The sequence below is a fragment of the Parasteatoda tepidariorum genome, chromosome 7 (genome assembly GCF_982258835.1).
Source record: "Parasteatoda tepidariorum strain Cologne lab strain chromosome 7, Ptep-v5.0, whole genome shotgun sequence".
NCBI lineage: Eukaryota > Metazoa > Arthropoda > Arachnida > Araneae > Theridiidae > Parasteatoda > Parasteatoda tepidariorum.
In genome coordinates, this window is record NC_141761.1 from 113995870 (window position 1) to 114012759 (window position 16890).

Sequence of the window (16890 nt, forward strand, 5' to 3'; positions counted from 1 at the left end):
TTTTAAAATGGTGTTACTCATAGGCGAAATTCAGTTGTGGAAAGGAATAATATCGGATTGTGGAAATTAATAACAAAAGCTACATAAAAAAAATATGTACAAAAAACAATAGAATCTTAGATAAAAAAAGGAAGTACCACAGTTAGCTATTAGAATTTCCTACATTGCTTGGAAAATGCATGTGTGGATATTTTACTATCAACTGTGTTATTCTTCAACTATCTTATGGTATTTTAAGATGGATGCAAGTTAACATGTCTTATATAGTAGTGACGTGGTATTTAATATTTATAGTGGTAATTGCGCCAGATATGCCGGTAAGGCTTCCTTTATTTTAATCTGGATTGTTTTCTAGGTATTCCACAATCATTGTTTGGAGGCGAATATTAATTTTGTACGTGAAGCCATTTGAAAATACTACGTTGTAATTTCACTCTACACTACTCTCTATACTTCAAATAAACACAAACTTGACTTTTAAGGGCCGGGATAGCCTGGTCGGTAGGGCGCTGGGCCCGTATCCAAGAGGTCGTAGGTTCGATCCTCGCCGGCCGAAGACTCCCCGTGTAGTAAATGGTGACTGATGCACGTTAAATCTGTCGAGTCTCAAAGTCCTCCATGTTCCCACAACAAATCAATACCTCTGGGGGTACTGATCCAGGAGTTTCCTTGTCTTCTGGATTGGTTCAAAATTACAAGGCTACGGAGTTGAACGTAAGTAGTCGTAAACCCATGAAATTGGGTCGGCTGTTCAACGACGGTTATAAAATAAAATAAAAACTTGACTTTTAGAACACAAAATTGTTGAAAATGTATGAATTTTTAAGCTTTCAGTTTCAAGTTAATGCGATTTTAACTCGCATAGAAGTAGAGAATACAAACATATCGTTGCCAGATTAATAAATTAGAATTATAATAATTTTCTAATTGGTCAAAGTTAGCCCCGCCTACAAACTTCAATTTCACCGGAATCGTGTGGAATGGCGATTTCGATTCCGGATTCCGATATGCTCATGTTACGGCAAAGTGGGTTTCACGAAATTGGCAATCCGATGAAAGCTAGTTTTCGATCGGAATCGTTTCCAAGCGGAATAAGTTTCGATGAGTTGGTAATAGGGTGCGGAAGTGAAATTTTTTTATTGTTGTTAATGTTAATAAGGGTTTTTGCTAGGTTTGCCGGGATGTTAGATTTTGTTAGTTCCTGGTATACTAGATGGTATTGGGTGTTGTCAAAGGCTCCTGCAATGTCTAGAGATATGGCTGCCGTGTGATTAAATTGTTGTTTCTGTGAGGTGAGGACTTTGTTAAAGTGTTGTAGTGCTGAGTTAACTGATTTACCTATCCTGAAACCAAATTGATTTGAAGTTAAAAGATTATCTGATTCGATATGGAAAGTGATCCGTTTGGCTATTATTTTTTCGAGTAATTTTCCTAGATTGGAAAGGAGGGTAATTGGACGGTAGGAATTTATCTGTTGTGGGTCCTTACCAGGCTTGAGGAAAAATAGCATTTGACCAAATTTAAAAAAATCTGGGAAAGTTGAATATTTTAAGCATGCGTTAAAAAAGTCTAGGATTAGTTTGGTGAAATGTCTTGTAAGGTTTTTAATGATGATATTATCAATACCATCAAGAACTGGGGCTTTGTGTTTGTTCCATTGATCTGTGACATTTAAAAGTTCTTGCTTTGTTATTGGGGGGTCTGGGACCCTGTTTTTGAAGAAAAGAGGAGTTTGGGGCACTATATTCTCATTCGGAAAAATTTTATTGAGATAGTTGGTTGCTTCTGTTTTGAAGTTGTTTGTCTCTAGTATGGTGTGGAAAGGAGCTGGGTGGGGGTTGTCTTTAAAAGCAAACTTGTAATGGGCACCGTAAATATTTTTAGCTGTTTCGCAAATTTTTTTCCTAGATTTTGATTTTTCTGATCTGATCATTTTTTTTAGTTTGGCGCGTTCTTTTTTTAAAATAAATCATAAGTTGTATTTCAATTAGTGGGTTTCCCGATTTCTGGATTCTTTTCCGGATTGCTACAATTTTATTTTTTTGAGTTCTAAGATTCGGAGTCCACCAGCTGATTTCCTTTTTGTTGGAGTAGAAATTTTTTATTTTGTATGTTTTTTTTGCATGTGTCGAAGATTGTTTTTATTAGAATGAGGGTGAAGTTATTGAGTTCTTTTGAGTTTTTAATGTCTGATACTTTAGAAGATATGGATTTTTCATGTTCCTTCAAGAGTGTTATAAATTTTAAATGATTGCCAAATTTTGTTTTGAATCTAGTATTAGAAGAGATTTCGAGGGAATTGTTTATTTTTATTTGTATATATTTATGATCCGAGTTGTTGAAAATTTCTAGTACTTGCCAATCAGTATAGTCTTTTAGAGATGTTGAGTTGGTAAATGTTTGATCGGGCCATCCTTGGATATGCAGTGTTTGAAAAGTGGGTGGGGCGTTAGGGCTATTTAAGAGATAAAGGTTATTTGCTTCTAGGAAGTCTGATAGACAATCGCCACGCTCATCGTTTGTGTTGTACCCCCATTGTATGTTGTGTGCATTAGAGTCTGTGCAAAATAAAATTTTAGAATTTGTTGAATATTTATCGGTAATTTGTTGGAGTTCTATTAAGAGATCGTCTATATTGTCTTTTGGTGAGATATATGAAGAATTAATTATTAGGGGAGTAGAATTGTTTGAGTTTATAGAAATTGAGACTGAGTTTGTGTTTTGCTTGATTAGCAGGGGGTTTAGGTTTTTGTTGATTAGGAAAATTCCGGATTTGTTGTTTTTTGAATGGAATATTTTCCAGTCCGATAGGAAGCCTAGGATTTGTTTTTTCGAGCAATACGGTTCCTGAAAACAGATCATGTCCACTTTTAGGTCTAATGTTGTTTTTTGAAGGACGCTCATTGCGTCGTGGGATCTTTGTAAATTGATCTGGAGGATTAAAAGTTGAGGGATGTCAATTATTTTCGTAAAATATTTTGTGTAATTAATAAAGTTTAAATTTTGATGAATCATTGTTTTGGATCTGAAACAAGAAATTTATGCATCCTAGAAATTTAAAAAAAAGTCGTCGATGGCCTTGTTTTTGCAGTGACATATTTGATAATAAATGACTTAATACATTGCATATACATAAATGTTAAGAATAAAATTTAAGAGTAAATTACTACTGAAGTAAATGCTGCAGAACATACTATTTAACTAATCAATTATTGATTAACAAGATACTGTTTTTGAAGAAGGAAATAATAATAAACAAAACAAAAAAAAAACAAAAAAGATTCACAATTTACTGGATAATATGAAGGGAGAGAAACATATTAATGTTGTAAAAATAAAATAGAATAAGAACACTATTAAAAATATATAGAATGAGAATATTATTACAAAAAAAAAGAAAAGGGAAAAGAAGAAAAATAAGAAGAAAAAAAAACTAGTGAATAGAATATTATTATGAGTATAATACATAACAAAGTAATTAGAACTAAAATAATAGCTATGAAAAAGAAAAAAAAAAAAAAGCATGTAAATAAGAGAATATTATGAATGAAATACATAACAATGTTTTAATAGCTTAAATAATTGTTGCAATTAAAATAATTAAAAAAAAGAAAAGAATGAAAGTTTTTTAAGTGGGGGAAAATTAATATTCAAAACACTAAAGGCTAGGCTAATTATTGTAATGAGTATTTTGATTTTAGTATAGGAGATTACCGATGTTCTGGTTGCGGAGTAGTTGAAGTTTGTGAAGGTAGGTGGGACAAGTTGCTGAAGAAGTTCTATGATGGCAGTCTAGATTCTGATGATGATCTTTGTTACTAAAGTAGCAGTTGATGCAATAGTCTGTCGATGATTCGCATTGGTGGATTGTGTGACCAGAATAACCACATTTCTCGCAGATGTCATGTTGGTTTTTGCATGTGTCCTGATGGTGTCCGATCTCCTGACATTTACGGCAGCGGAGTAAAATTATTCTTTTCTTGATAAAACATTTGAACATTCCTGCGTAGAAAGTATGTAGCTGTAGTAATTCGTAAGAGATTTTCCTGTTGGCTTTTATTACAATGTGTCTTTTATTCTCGTCTCGTCTGTGTGGTATATCTTTGATGTAATTCATTGTATCAGTATTTTCATCAAAAGCTGTTGATTCCTTGAGGATTGAAAATACTTCGTCGACAGAAAAGGTGTGAGGAATATTCAGGAGGATTAAGGATTGTTGTCTCTGCTCTTTGTCTTTTACTTGAAATCCAGAATTTCGTAAGTCAGAATAGGCATGATCTCTATATTGTGTGTCGTGAAATTTTAATTCCAGGTATTTTTTATTTTTGTAGATTCTTTTTACTTTTAGTTTTGGTTGATTTTCTTGAATTTGTTGTAGTAACGTGTCTGTTGATTGATCAGGTGTCTCTTCTATTATTATTGGTATTGGAGGTCGTGGGTCGCTGTTCGGTTGTGGAGAATTGTTTTCGAGTGTCTGTAGTCGTTTGCTAATAATATCCAGCTTATCTTCTATCGAGTTTAATTTCTCTGAATTATGATGTGTTTCCTTTATAACAATTGGTACTATTTCTTTCAACTGTTGATGGTCATTTTCGATACTGTGAATGTTGGCTACTGTTGGAAAATCCAGTGAAGCAGTTAGTTCTTTGAGTCTGTTTAAGGCGTTCAGGCATGCCATTCGGGTTTTTTTCGCTAGGTTGAATTTAGTTGAAGTCATAGAAGTGATGTTTTTTTCTAGGAGATTGATGATGTCTCTGATTTCCTGTTTTGTAACTGATGAAGTTGAGATTGGGATTTGGATTACTTCAGTTGTTGAGATGGAGGAGGAGGATCTTTGATCAGTATCATGATCTCCTAATCGATCTTCAGATGGTATGATATCCAGTATGTTTTGAAGAGGATGCGTAATATTCTCATCTTGTGAAGAGACGTTGTTTTGTGGATGTTGTTGGTGGCCTTTAGTCTTAAGAGATGGCCTAGGAATGTTTGAGGTTTTCCTTGTTGTCTTGGGTGTTGAAGAAGTAATATTTTCTTTGTCAAAGTTGTATGTTCGTTGGGATCTAGTTTGCGATCTTGTAGATCTTGCTGGAGTAAAGTTGATGTCAAAATCAGGTGCTTTGTCCATAGTCAAATGTTTGTTTTTTTGAGTATATTCAGAAATAGCAATTGCTAGATTCAAATAGCCTAGAAGTTTTTCTATTCGCTTAATGAGTGGCTGCAGTGAGTCTCTCCCGGAACCCTTTTGGTTTCCCTTTTGATCAACTTAGAATATATTAGAATTGGATTGGATTAATAAGTTGAAAAGTATGAGATGTTTGAGATGTTAAGATGTTTTTATACTTTAATTATAAATAAGTGACGTCCCATTAATTTGGCTTTAACCACCGCCAGTTGTTAGTGTGAAACAACAGTTTGATAAAAAAAGGATTTTAAATCTTTTTTTTTGGAGGGGGGGTGGGGGAATGGGGAGAAAATGGGGGTGAAGTAATGATGATGGGAGTTTTTGATTATTTCTTGTTTAGGGGCAAAAGAAATAAAAGTGGTAGGTCCTAACAATGTGCTGAGGTGCCAGTTAATGGTAATAAAATTGATGTATTTTTATATTTCCTGTTGAAAAAAAAAACAATGATTATGAGAAATATTATTACTATTAAAAAAAGTTAATGTGAAGAAGAATTTAGGAGGTGCTAACAGTGTGCAAAAGTGCTTATAAAATCGTAGGATAGGTGATTTTTGATTAGATGAGGGTTAAGAAATATTTTGTTTTAGTGAAACCAAGATGACGACAATTTTAACGAAAAAAGATTTTCTTTAATTGACGAGAAAACTAGTACTGACAAACATAAAGTTAAAGATTTTGACCAGTAAATTTTTTTCCTTCTTTTCTTTTTTTTTTGGGGGGGGGGGTAAAATGGGGGGATGGGGGGAAATGGGGGTGAAGTAGTGATGGTGGAAGTTTTTGGTTATTTCTTGTTTCGGGACAAAAGAAATAAAAGTGGTAGGTTCTAACAATGTGCGGAGGTGCCAGTTATTGGTAATTAAATTGTTGTCTTTTGAAAATTCCCTGTTGAAAAAGCTATGATTATGAGAAAGATTATTATTATAAGAAAAAAGATTACGAAGAAGAGTTGGATAGGTGCTAACAGTGTGCGAAGGTGATTATTAAATCGTAAGATAAATGAGATTAGGTTAGATGAGGGTAAAGAAATATTTTAATTTAGTGAAACCCAGATGACAACAATTTAAATTACCGAAAAACAGTTTCTAAATTTATGGGGGGGGGTGATAATGTTTTTTTTTTTTTTTTTTTTTTTTTTTTTTTTTTTTATGAGAGAAGCGGGGGTGAAGGAGTGGAAGGAAGAAATTATGCTAAAAACTTGCTAAGATACAAATAAAAATTTATTTGGTCGGTGCTAACAGTGTGCGGAGATGCTAAAAAAACTTAATGGAGTTGTGGTCTTTTGATATTTACCAATTAGGAAGACAATGAGTAGATATAAAAAAAGTCATTATAGTAATTTGATGAGAAGAAGGAAGTGGGGGGTGCTAGCAATGTGCAGAAATGGGAAAAAAGTTATAAGATTAATATGATCCGATTAGATGAGGGAAAAAGAAAAGTATCGTAAAAGAGAAACCAGGTTGGCGATGGTTAAAAGAAAAAGTTAGATTGGCGAGATAACAAGTACCAATAAACATAATAGGAACTTAGACAATGGTTGGCCAACGCTATGGTAGACTACAATAGGTAAATAAATGACTAACCTAAAATGGTGGCTGTCAGTATTTCCCTTCTAATATGGTTGCTATGCAAGTTGAGGCTTGTAGACAGTTGAGATGGATAGCCTAGAATTGCCTATTTGGTTAATTCGTCCAAGAGGAATATTGGCTTGACGTAAATATACGTGTAAGAAGGTAATAAGAGACAACAGTGCACACAAAATTTTTTTAATAGATAAAGCATACAATGTATATAGTAAATGCAGCAAAACAATAGTATATGTAAAAATTATATTAGAAGCAATACTAAATTTTGTTTATGCACTGACTCTGAGATTAATTGGTATAATTTAAAGAAAGATAAACTAATTGAAAATGTTGTTGCATACGGTCAATTAAAATGAAAAATAATTTTTGAAAGTTGGATGTGGCGTGATGATAAGAACTTAACTGTTATTGTAATCATTACTTAAGTTTGTTTACAAAATATTGTTGATATTTTGCTTGGAAATAGAACGGCGAAAATGTGAAAAGAGAGGTTTAATAGAAAATCAATAATAAAATAAGTGGTGGGTTATAAATTTTGAAACAAGTATCTCTGCATTAAGCAAGAGTTGGGGCACAACATATAAAAAATTTAGAATATGCAATAACATTTAAGCCTATATAAATGCTTCTCAAAGTCAGAGTACAAAACAATAAAAGTTTAACATAGCGATGGCCTATACCTTAGAATGACAATTAATATTAAAGTTACTGAAAAATAGTATTATGATCGCCGAAATTTAATAAAAAGTAAATTGGCTTATAGAGAATCGCATTTAGCATTGAAATGAGCAAGCAGATATAAAAATAGATACAATTTGAAATAATTATAAGTATTGAATGTTAGCGATAAAAATAAATTGCATTAAAGTACATGTTAAGATGGCGATCCTATGCATTAAGCCTTAATCAATGGAACGTCGATTTTAAAAAATTAAAACATGAAATAAAGGGCTCCCAGGGCCCGGAAAAGACTCACCGGAGATGCCTTGAGTATTTACATAATGTTTTCGATGAGGTTTAGGAGTAGAAGATGAATTTTTATTCCTTTTTTAGTCGAAAAAATATCCCACTATAATTTGCTAAACAACATCGGTGGGTAGCTAGATCAGTAGTAGCATTATAGGCATGATGTCATCCATACCTGGTGACTTATAAGACTTAAAAGATTTAATAGACCATACGACTTTTTCATAGGAGATCACCATCTTGGACGCCTCCCAACCATTTATACTACAAGTAGTTCTAAAGATATTAATTTTCTACAGGATTAGATCCAGGGAAGTGAGCTTTAAGTAATTCTCTAGAAGCCTCTTTCTCTGACTCACTATATTTTTCGTTCATAAGACAGATAGCATTTTGTTTGCAAATATAATCTTTGTAACGATTTTAGCCAGCTTTGCGGTGGCAAAAATTGTGTTAATACCATCGCAGAAAGTCTGCCAAGAGCGACGTTTAGCATCTTTAATAACCTTATTATAGATAGTTAGAGCGTTACGATATGACTGCCCTTCTCCAGATTTCCTTGCTCTGTTAAATAGCTTCCTACATTTCTTACGTACTTTACTAAGCTCAGAATACCAGTAAGGATCTCGCTTTGAAGAACTAGTGGACGTAACATTACAAGAAATATAATATGAATCGAGTATGATCTATTGCTCTTGGTCAAGAATCCATTCAATATCTTTAACATTATTATACTTACCAGCTAGATTTCCCAATTTTTTTCACAGGGTTGTCCAGAAGGAATCACAATCTATTACTAGGAACTATTTTGGGATCCCTCCTTGTGACCTTTAGTTCAGTGAGGTCTTTAATAGAAAAGGTAATTAGTTGGTGATCTGAAGCAGTGGCTCCATCAGATACCTTCCAATCAGAATACATAAAGTAAGAACAATAGATCAATAACTTCCCTTCTGTTACTCGTAACAAAGGTGGGTTCGCTGCCTTTATTGAGGACATATGAGTTATAAAATGAAATATGTTACATTAATACAAACCCCCGCTGGTTACAATCACTACTACCCCACACTATTTGGTGAGAATTCGTATCACAGCTAAAGATGAGTCTGCAGCTAGAACTACAGCGGCCAATTATTGCTTTGGCAACATCAGCTAATGGGTCTTTCTCTTCATAAGGAAGATAGGCAAACACGATGACAAAGTCAGACACTGTTTCTTTGCCATAGAACTTTAACTTTACTACAACTAAGTCCCTATATAGAAAGTTGACAATGTAAAGGAAATTTAAATTACACCCAGCCAATATGCAGACCCTGGGAGGGTCACAAGGGTATCATAAAAAGTATTAAAACACTTCACGTTGAGGCCCATAATTCTACCCTTTCGAATCCAAGGCTCTTGTATAAGAGCAATATCTAAATCTCCATCATTCAGCCGATAGGCTAGATGCAGCAATGCCTTGATGGAGATTAATTTGACCAACTTTAATTGTTACTGTTGTCTCGATTGGTTAAAGATAAGGAAAAATCAGAATAAAAACTACCTATCCAGGTTGGATTTAGAAGAAAGATCTCTCTTTAACAGCTTTATTGTTTCGTCAATACCAAGTATAGATGCTGGTGAAACAGGTCATAAAGTTATATCCGACTCAGAGTTCAACCATAGATCCGATAAATCAAGAGCGAGGGCCAATTGAACTTACCTTAGAATCAGGAGAATTGCCCCCCCCCCCAGGGTTCCTCCTTCTGATACACTCCTGGCGTTCCGGTGTGACAGAGAGGACACCCGATGTCATTGGAACCTCTGTTACTCTTTTCTTATTAGGATCGTGGATGAATTTGAAGACTCCATGATCCACACCAGTGGAAGCCCTATAGTCGGCTCCCACTATGTCCTCCATACCTTCAGGTTCAACCTCAAAGATCCATCTAGAAGTGCCGGTCCTGCAGCATTCGGTAAAACTCTTCATTTCGTTGACTTCAACCCTGGGTAGAGTCGCTGAAGACGTCTTAATAAGGTGCCCTGATCGGAGAACTTTTCTTTGGTCTTGAAGACCACCTTCACAGGCTTGGACAATTCATCAGAGCTTAGAGCTAAGCGTGACGTCACTCAATAATTTTTCGTTAAAGTGGCTCTTGATCCACTCCACCGTGTAATCACTACACTGGAGAATAAGAGCCCCTCTGAGTAAGTTGGTGCTGACGATCTCAAGCATCCTTTCACCAAAGGGAATGGCGTCAGTCATCTCTAAGATCCTCCTGAGAATGTTACCAGAATCTCCCATAGGAAGTTTGTCCAAAGGAATATCCTTCATGATAACAGCAATTTTGGTTGATTTGGTTGCATGGGCAAAAGTAACTCCAGATTGGAAGCTCCCAGTTGGGTCCCCCACTCCAGTTTGGTTATCAATACTGAGAAAGACCACTTCCCTGGATAGGGCTCTTCTCCAAGGAACAACATCCTCTCTTGGCTTCTTTCCAATTTGGGTTGGAACACTTGGGGAGGGCGTTGCATCAGTAGGCCTTTTAGCTCCGCCACTCCTCTCAGTGGCCCTCAACTTTTTCTTAAGTTTCCTTCGCTGTCTTATGTACAGCCCAGCAACTCCAGGCAAACTGTCCCCTGTTGTCTCTGACCGGAACCAGAGACTCCAACAGAAGCACGTCTTGTGCTTTTGGACACCTCCTCACCAGCATTAATATCAAGGAGCCTGCAAAGCAGCGGTATTAACAATAGGCTCATCCGAGGGCTTACCATATGCTACTGCAGACTGTAGTGAACTCTTCAAACAGGAACCTCTGCCTTATTCCTGGACTCATCCCTTGTTAACTGGCGCGACGGATGATGCTGTATCACAAGTTTTACCCTGGTGCATCATAGAGTTTGCCTGCCATTTAGTTACCCAGTGATGGGTATCCAGAGGGGGCACCAGGTGAAGGCCGCAGGTATTAACTCTCAACTATTAAATTATAGTGATTCAGTTATTTCAAAATAAATATTATTGTAAAAATTACGGTATGTCAGATGTTTTGTTTCGTAAAATTTTACGGTAAAAATTATCGGCACCCAAGGTGCACTACAATTTTTAGCAGTACATTTACATTGGAAAAAGCAAACAAATACTTCCAAAAGGCTGGATAAGAATATCTCTACTTATATTAATCTTTAAAGCATATTTTTGTGACGTATTTATTTATGTTATTCCGTATGAGGGGCGATTTTAATAATTATTCATTGTATGTTGAATATCTTGATGTGTTGTACTTTCAAAAAGCGCAATAGAAAATAAGTAAATTTTCTAAAAAGATATTTGTAACTTCCTTGATGATTTCTTTTCCCTTCAAACTGATCTATTTTTATTTCTGAGAGTCCATAAAATAAAACCAACCGTTAGAGACGACGAATAGGTTTATATCGATTGAAAAATAGAATTATATTATGGGGACAAATAATAATTTTGCATTCTTTTCTTTCTTTATTTTAACCTTAACTTGTTTCTTCTTTTGTGTATGGATAATTCAAATTGCTTCCATTTTAGGATGGAACAAAAATGCTATTAATTTCAATTCAAAGTGCCTCAGTCCAATGACAAGATTTTGGATAAAAGAACAAAAGCAAACAGACGAGAGTTTTCTTCCAGCCAATGACATCGATCTTCAGAAACAAATTGTTTCTAATCCAGATCATACAACTACTCTATTACCAGACACTATTTAAAAAAATGCATTTTTAAAGAATTTACTTATTGTTAATTACAATATTTATTTACTTGGACAAATGAACGTTAATTTTCCACCCAAAATAATGTTTTAGCATATTTATGTACATTCGTATACTCTTCTCTTGTAGCACGTATATTTTGCACAATCTCTGTAGATTTTTCGTAGTAACTGCGGTGCACAGAACATCTGCTCATGCGCGATACTACTTGAAAGTTCTTTCTGCGAAGAACCCTAGCTTATTAATAGAAATGAAACCTCAGCCGTTTCATGCATTAATATATGAGTACTTTAGACAAATAAAAGAAGTCGCATTATTTTCTGTTATTCCTCAAATAAAGTTTTATTACTTCCAGGAATGCAAATACCTTTTTTTAGCCTCGCTTTATGTTTTTCCGCTGAATAAAAGAGCTCAGTATAGTTTTTTTTTCTTTGCTAACATCAGGCATTAGGAGTGCGAGAGATGAGATTTAGCACAATCATAATTTCATTTCAGGTAAATGAATTATAATGGCATCTTTCTAATTATTTTAGGCAAATCACGGTACTAGAGCTTTTTTCTGTCCCTGCCAGAAAACTCCTTCCATGGAGACGTAAACCAGGGATGGGATTGGATTTTTTTAAAAAATCAATTGTGTACTGTACATACATGCTTTTGCATGCATGTACAGTTCTTAGAAAGAATTGTAACACCAAAAATAACTTTAGACCTGCTGATTTTCTCGTACTCAATCTTAATGATTGAAAGGTAGCCGCAATCTAGAAAATATGGTCTCACTGTTTTCAGTGCCGTAGCGAGCTTAACTCGCGCCCGGGGCACAATACCTTTATAGCGCCCCGCCCCCCCCCATTCGAAAATCATCTAATATTATAAGTAAAATATACTCGCAAAGTAATAAATAAATAAAGTAAAATAAATAAAGTCATAGGCTCAAGCTAGGCATTAAAATTGTGACAAAAAATGTAGTTGAGAAAACAAGACTAGATTTTGAAATGTATATGATCATCTAGAATTAGTTCAAAAGATACCTATTATTTATTTTACATATTTATAAAGAAATATTTTAAAAGCACGCAGTTTTAAAACAATAAAAAAGTAAATATTTATTATCTCTAAGGAGATACATATATTTAATAATATGATTATAATACATTAATAAAACTAATTACTATGTATAAATTTTCCGCTTTTGATGAAGCAAATTTATCAATAATATCATCAAAGTTGATCATTTCAAATTTTTTCATACCCTATTCACTGAATAATAGAATCGTCGAGTAGATGTAGTAAGTAATCTTATTTGTTTTATTACTAACCAAGAATGCCTTGAACTTGAAAGGTAGCAACACAGTGAAATATACACTAAAATTTATGCTAACATTAAACTTATAACATTTAATAACATTTCATTTTTATTCTAAGCAGAGCGCGATGACAATGACGCAAAACTGAAAAATACAAGCACAAAATAACTTAAACGTTAATATTTCGGGTATTTACCTAACTTGTAGCGGAATTCCACAACCAGTCGCAAGTGTCACGGATCTGTACAGTCACGGAAAAAAGTATCCGGAAAGTAACAAATAAAGAATCATTTATTTTTTGAAACGGATAATTCTCAGGTACAGAACAAATACGGCGTTTGTGTCCTTTCCTAGAAACAGCAAAACGCTGTATTTGTTGTGTGTCTGAGAAGTATCTATATTAAAAAATAGACAATCTTTTAGTTGTTATTTTCGGGATACTTTTTTCCGTGACTGTACATATAAGTACATTAAAGTGCTATTGTTATCGTTTTAAAATAACAAGCGTAAGCTACATTGCGTTTATAGAAACAAAAATAAATAGTGTTCTGAAAGAAAGAATGTTTGTACTTTGTACACTGTACAAACATACAAACACTTTGTACACTGATGTTTGTACTTTGTACACTGCAAATATTTGGGGATAATATATGTAACCACACAGCGTAGATGCCATAAGGAAGTGCTGACAGACACAGGTCGAGTCAGCCCAGTGGAAAAGACGTGTCATTTCTATTATGAATATATTATTACAGTTTGATTAGTGTTCCTTTTTATTTACGAATTAACATTTATTATATTTCACCGGCACTAAATTTAAAATATATTTTCCAGAAATAAATTATAATAAAAATTAAAATCATCCAACAATTTTTTTTGTTTTGCTGACCATTTGGCGCCCCTTTGTGTGTAGCGCCCGGGGCATGATGCCCCCCCTTGCTCCCCCCTCGCTACGCCACTGACTGTTTTGTCAGGAGAGCAGTCGAAAGCTCTTTTTTATCTTTAGTGTGTTCTAAAATACCTCGATAACTTTCTAACGTGAATTCACACATTTTCACTCACTCTTATAAAATTCTTATACCCAAATAGAATATTCCATGCAAGAATTTTTTTTTATTAATTGTTTATTATTTTTATGTCATTTAATGATAATGAAAATCAAATTGAATTGACAAACTTTTGCATAATTTAAAAGAACTTTATTTTATATAGCAAGTATGAAAGAAATTGTCAAATAGCTCCTTAAAAATCAAATTTTAAAAAAGTCGTGTAGTCAAAATTTAATTTTTCAGGAGCTATTTGACAGTTTTCGTTCATATTTTGTAATATAAAATTGTTTGCCATATAATATATTTTTTTGAGAAAAAACTTTATTATGTTATTATCAAAGCTTTATTTTGTGAAAACTCCTCCACTCTCCTATATACCTTCCACCCTCACTTTTTTTAAGGCAATGTGGGTGGTTTAAGGAGAATTGAATTTATTCTAAAAGGCTGTTTTATGCCTTTTTCGATGTATTTCGAGTTATTGTAGTTATTGTATTGTAGTTCGAGTTATTGTATTGTAGTTTAGAAGTTATAAGCATTTTATGTAGAGAAAGCAGAATTTCGCACTTGTGCTTTTTTACCCATCTTACCGGCACATACCGATAATTGAGGTATTGTTTTCTTATGTATTTTTTTCATATAATGGAATGAGACAAAACACTTTTAGCCAATAGAATTAATATTTCAAGAGTTGAAAAGAGATTTTTTGTAAAAAAAAATACTAGACTTTTTAAAAAATACAAACTTTTTGTCATTCGTTTATATAATGGGGATGATTTTTAAATTCTTTTTGGATGGGAGAAATTTTTTCCAGCCAAATTTATTATAAAATCAAAGTTCTACTTTACCATTATATAAAATAACAAATTCAAAATGAAATACATAATAATCATAAAGCGTACTTACAACTAGTTTTTGGTATGAGGAGACGGGAGTTTTTTCGGTTACAAGTTAGATTTTGAAATCTTTTATTGCTGGGAGATACTTTTTAGATTTTTGCTTCTTTAAGAAGATTATTCTTTCAAACCATGTTCATTATATTTTCACCTCAAAATTTCCATACTAATAAAAACACATTTATAAACAGTGCGTTAGTTGAACTAAAATAGTCTTAATTACTTATCGGGGAATATTTTTTTAAAACCTTTTTTGATGGGGTTTGGACATTGAAAAAGATGTTGGAATTTTAAAATAAATCTAAGTTTTTTCTCAATAAATTCGTATCTCTTGTGACTGCTATGTTCTAAGTCTCCTGTCAAAGATCATAAGAAGGATAAACTCCTCCAATTTTAGTGTAAGAATTCAATTTTTCGATACCTCTTTATAAAGAATTGGAAAATAAAATAGATGGTTCTCTCCTAGAGTTAATAAACTGTGAATATAGGTTGTGTTGTTTTCAAACTGTCTGCATGCTTCCGACGTTTTTCTTTCACTACAAGTTTAACGAGCGCATGAAATGTTCTTACCTCTTCATATGAAAATATGCTATCGTTGTAACTAAAAAAGATTAAATTCAGAAAAAAAATTTCATAAATTAATATTTTTTGAAATAATTAGTACATTTCTAAAAAATTTTTTTAACTACATTAAATTTTTGCTCAACGGCCCAAACCGAAGTGATAGTTAAAATGATTTAATTTTGATATATATGTATATATATATATATATATATATATATATATATATATATATATATATATATATATATATATATATATATATATATATATATATATATATATATATATATATATATATATATATATATATATATATATATATATATATATATATATATATATATGTATATATATATATATATATATATTAGTGCTTTTTTTCCTTTCATTCCTTTTATCAAAGTCCATTTCGTCTTCTGAAAATCTAAATTACAAAATATTTCTTACATTAAATCTATTTGGGATAGAGGAGATAGATTTATGTTGTTTAACAAAAACTTCTAGGTGTATTTTTTGAATTTAGAAGGGGCAAACTATATGAGACGAAAAATATAGTGTTGAGTGTCGTTTTAACATATAGACTGGACATACAAAGGAAAATACGCAAAACGAGTGTGAATGAAGATGCAGCAATTGAGTAAAAGCCAGCGTAGGAGTACACTAATTACAATATACTTACCTACAAATTTTAAGTTTGTGGCTCTTGAAAGAGATTTATATCGTTGATAATTGGTTGTATTGACTAATGACTTTTTTCGACCTCTGGTTTACGAGAAGTTATTATTATTGAAGCGAATAATGCTTAATTTATTTTGGTAACGACTGCTATCGTTTTACTTCTCGCAATTTTAATTAGTTACAAATACGCTAATATAAGTACAAAGATATCAATGTTTATGTATTTGGTATATTACACCAATACTGTGCAATTTTAAAATGGTTACTGTGATACTCCTCGAAAGGGATAAGTTCTGGTGAAAATAGTTTGATTTTCGCAAATTTAGAGTACCATGAGTTGGCCTCGAGCAAACAACCTCGTGGAAAATGATCCTTATTTTGATGGAATGAATTACTAAGAACGTGTTCTGCTTGATTTAATCACTTAAAGCCGCCTGGAACGGAAAACTATAAGAATTAATATAAGAAATGGAATTATTTCTAGTTTATAAATTGTATCGGTTTATGTCCTTGAGGATTTTGTGTAGGATTTCGTAGTGCTGATCAATTGATTATTTACTTTTTTTCAACCAGTAGCAATTCAGCTAGTATAAACATTAAAAAAAAAACAGCTAAGAAACTCAATCTTATAATTAATTTCTGACATTTAAACGTAAAATAAATAAGATTAAAGTTCAAGCTAAGAAACACCTTATTATTAAAAATTCATTAATCATTAACAACAAAAAATTTTGCAACTATTTTGCGTAACTATGAGAAAATCAATTATTTATAATCTTGTAAAGATACCTTAGAAGTGACATTTAAAAATGAGAACAGCTTCGCGCATTCAAAATCTTTTATTTAATCTGTTTCAAATTCCACTTTATGAAAACATTTTATTTCATTATATTCTTAGACTTTTGATTTTAAAACAATAAACTTTTGTTATTAAAGTAACAATTTTAAGGTTAAAAAACA

At 32.8% G+C, this 16890-nt stretch overlaps 1 protein-coding gene across 1 annotated transcript in view; it reads left to right on the top strand.

The window, feature by feature from the left end:
* The window catches only part of LOC107440038 (putative sodium-dependent multivitamin transporter), a 69865-nt gene extending 56021 nt beyond the window's left edge, over positions 1-13844 (top strand). Inside the window, exon 11 of the mRNA XM_071182997.2 lies at positions 11261-13844. Coding sequence (XP_071039098.1) covers positions 11261-11439 — 179 coding nt within the window. The 3' untranslated portion in view covers positions 11440-13844. The remainder of the gene's footprint in view (positions 1-11260) is intronic.
* Positions 13845-16890: the final 3046 nt, after the last annotated feature.